The following is a 1399-nucleotide window of genomic DNA, read 5'->3' on the forward strand; positions in this document are numbered from 1 at the left end:
CTACTTCACGTGGAATGCCTTGAAGCAGTTGCGGTTTGAAAGGAGGCACAAGTGCATGTTGCACTTAGCGCAGTACAGAAACGTGTAGCCGAACTTGCAGAACTTGCATCGGTTCTTTTTTTCGCCGTACTGTGGCCAGTGGTTCATGCCATCGTACCTCACGTCCACTGTGGGCCTTGGTGTCACCGGAGAATGGATCAAGTGTTTGGCGGGCATGATTCCAGCTTCAGCAGCCATACCTGAGCTTCTTTTCAAAGGATTTGACTTCAGATGTGCAAGGGTTTGGGCAATCTGCATTCGAAAAGCTAGCAAAGACAACCTTCTTTTGATAGATAGCTGGGCACAGTGGCGTTTATACAGGAGCCACCCATTGACAATAGAAACATCCATCATCCAGTAAAAAATGCGCATGTACCATCTTTTCGATTTGTGGTCTGTGCGGTTCAGCTCAATAAGCATGTCGGCGAGATCAATACCTCCCATGAAGGCATTGTACTCCTTTACGGCGAAAGGGCGTGGAACATCAATGCTGCTCTTTTCTTTGCTGTTCCACCGCTTGCAAAGGTCGGTTGGTTGGACACCAGCGTAGCTTGACACGATGTGTACGGAGTTGCTGTCAAACCATTTGATGACTCCAATGTTAGAGTACTCGTCCACGCGACAATCCACCGAGCCTCTTCCTTGCGCCTTGAGAGTTGCGTCAGGTGCCAGCGGACACTTCTCCGTCCTGTCGACTCTAACGGTACCAACACTCAGAAATCCTTTGCGCTTCAACTCGTCTACCAGGCGCAGACTGCTGAACCAGTTATCAAAAAATAACTTGTAGTTCCTGTTTTCCGGAAGATATTTCACCAGATCGATGACTATATCACCAGAGATGCCGAATCCATTGTCATGAGTAGTACCTTTACCTTCATAGATGATGAAGTCATGCACAATTCCGGAGACACCTGTCCTTGTGAACACCTTATAGCGCCCCTTGAAGGGTATACTTTGCTCGTCCACACTCTGCCGTTCTTCTGGGGCCACTGCCTTCATGTTCTTCTTCAGCTATTTCACAAATGCGCGCACTTTGAAAGGCTTCCCCTGACAGTTGTGGTTCATATGTAGGCATTGATGTATGGCCTCGAATCTATTTCTAGACATGAGGTCCGCTACAGGCCCAAACCTTGTTCCACACTGCCAGAACATCCGGAAATGAGGCACCCTGACTGTCCCTGAAATCACTAATATGGAGAGATATTTCCTCATCTCCTCCTCGGTGATGTTTGCATAGGTGCCTTTCTTCTGGGTGGAATACAGATTTGATTGATAGCACAGTGTGTCTACCATCTCTTCATCGAAAAAGGCACAAAAGTATTGGTATGGACTTAGCACATCGTCGGGCGTTGGGGGCAGC

At 48.1% G+C, this 1399-nt stretch overlaps 1 protein-coding gene across 1 annotated transcript; it reads right to left on the reverse strand.

Moving 5' to 3' along the window:
* On the reverse strand, positions 1-1038 carry LOC119173742 (piggyBac transposable element-derived protein 3). The gene has a single exon (XM_037424529.2). The coding sequence runs from the start codon at positions 1036-1038 to the stop codon at positions 1-3; it is 1038 nt and encodes a 345-aa protein (XP_037280426.2).
* Positions 1039-1399: the final 361 nt, after the last annotated feature.

The sequence above is a fragment of the Rhipicephalus microplus genome, chromosome 3 (assembly GCF_043290135.1).
Source record: "Rhipicephalus microplus isolate Deutch F79 chromosome 3, USDA_Rmic, whole genome shotgun sequence".
Classification (NCBI taxonomy): Eukaryota; Metazoa; Arthropoda; class Arachnida; order Ixodida; family Ixodidae; genus Rhipicephalus; species Rhipicephalus microplus.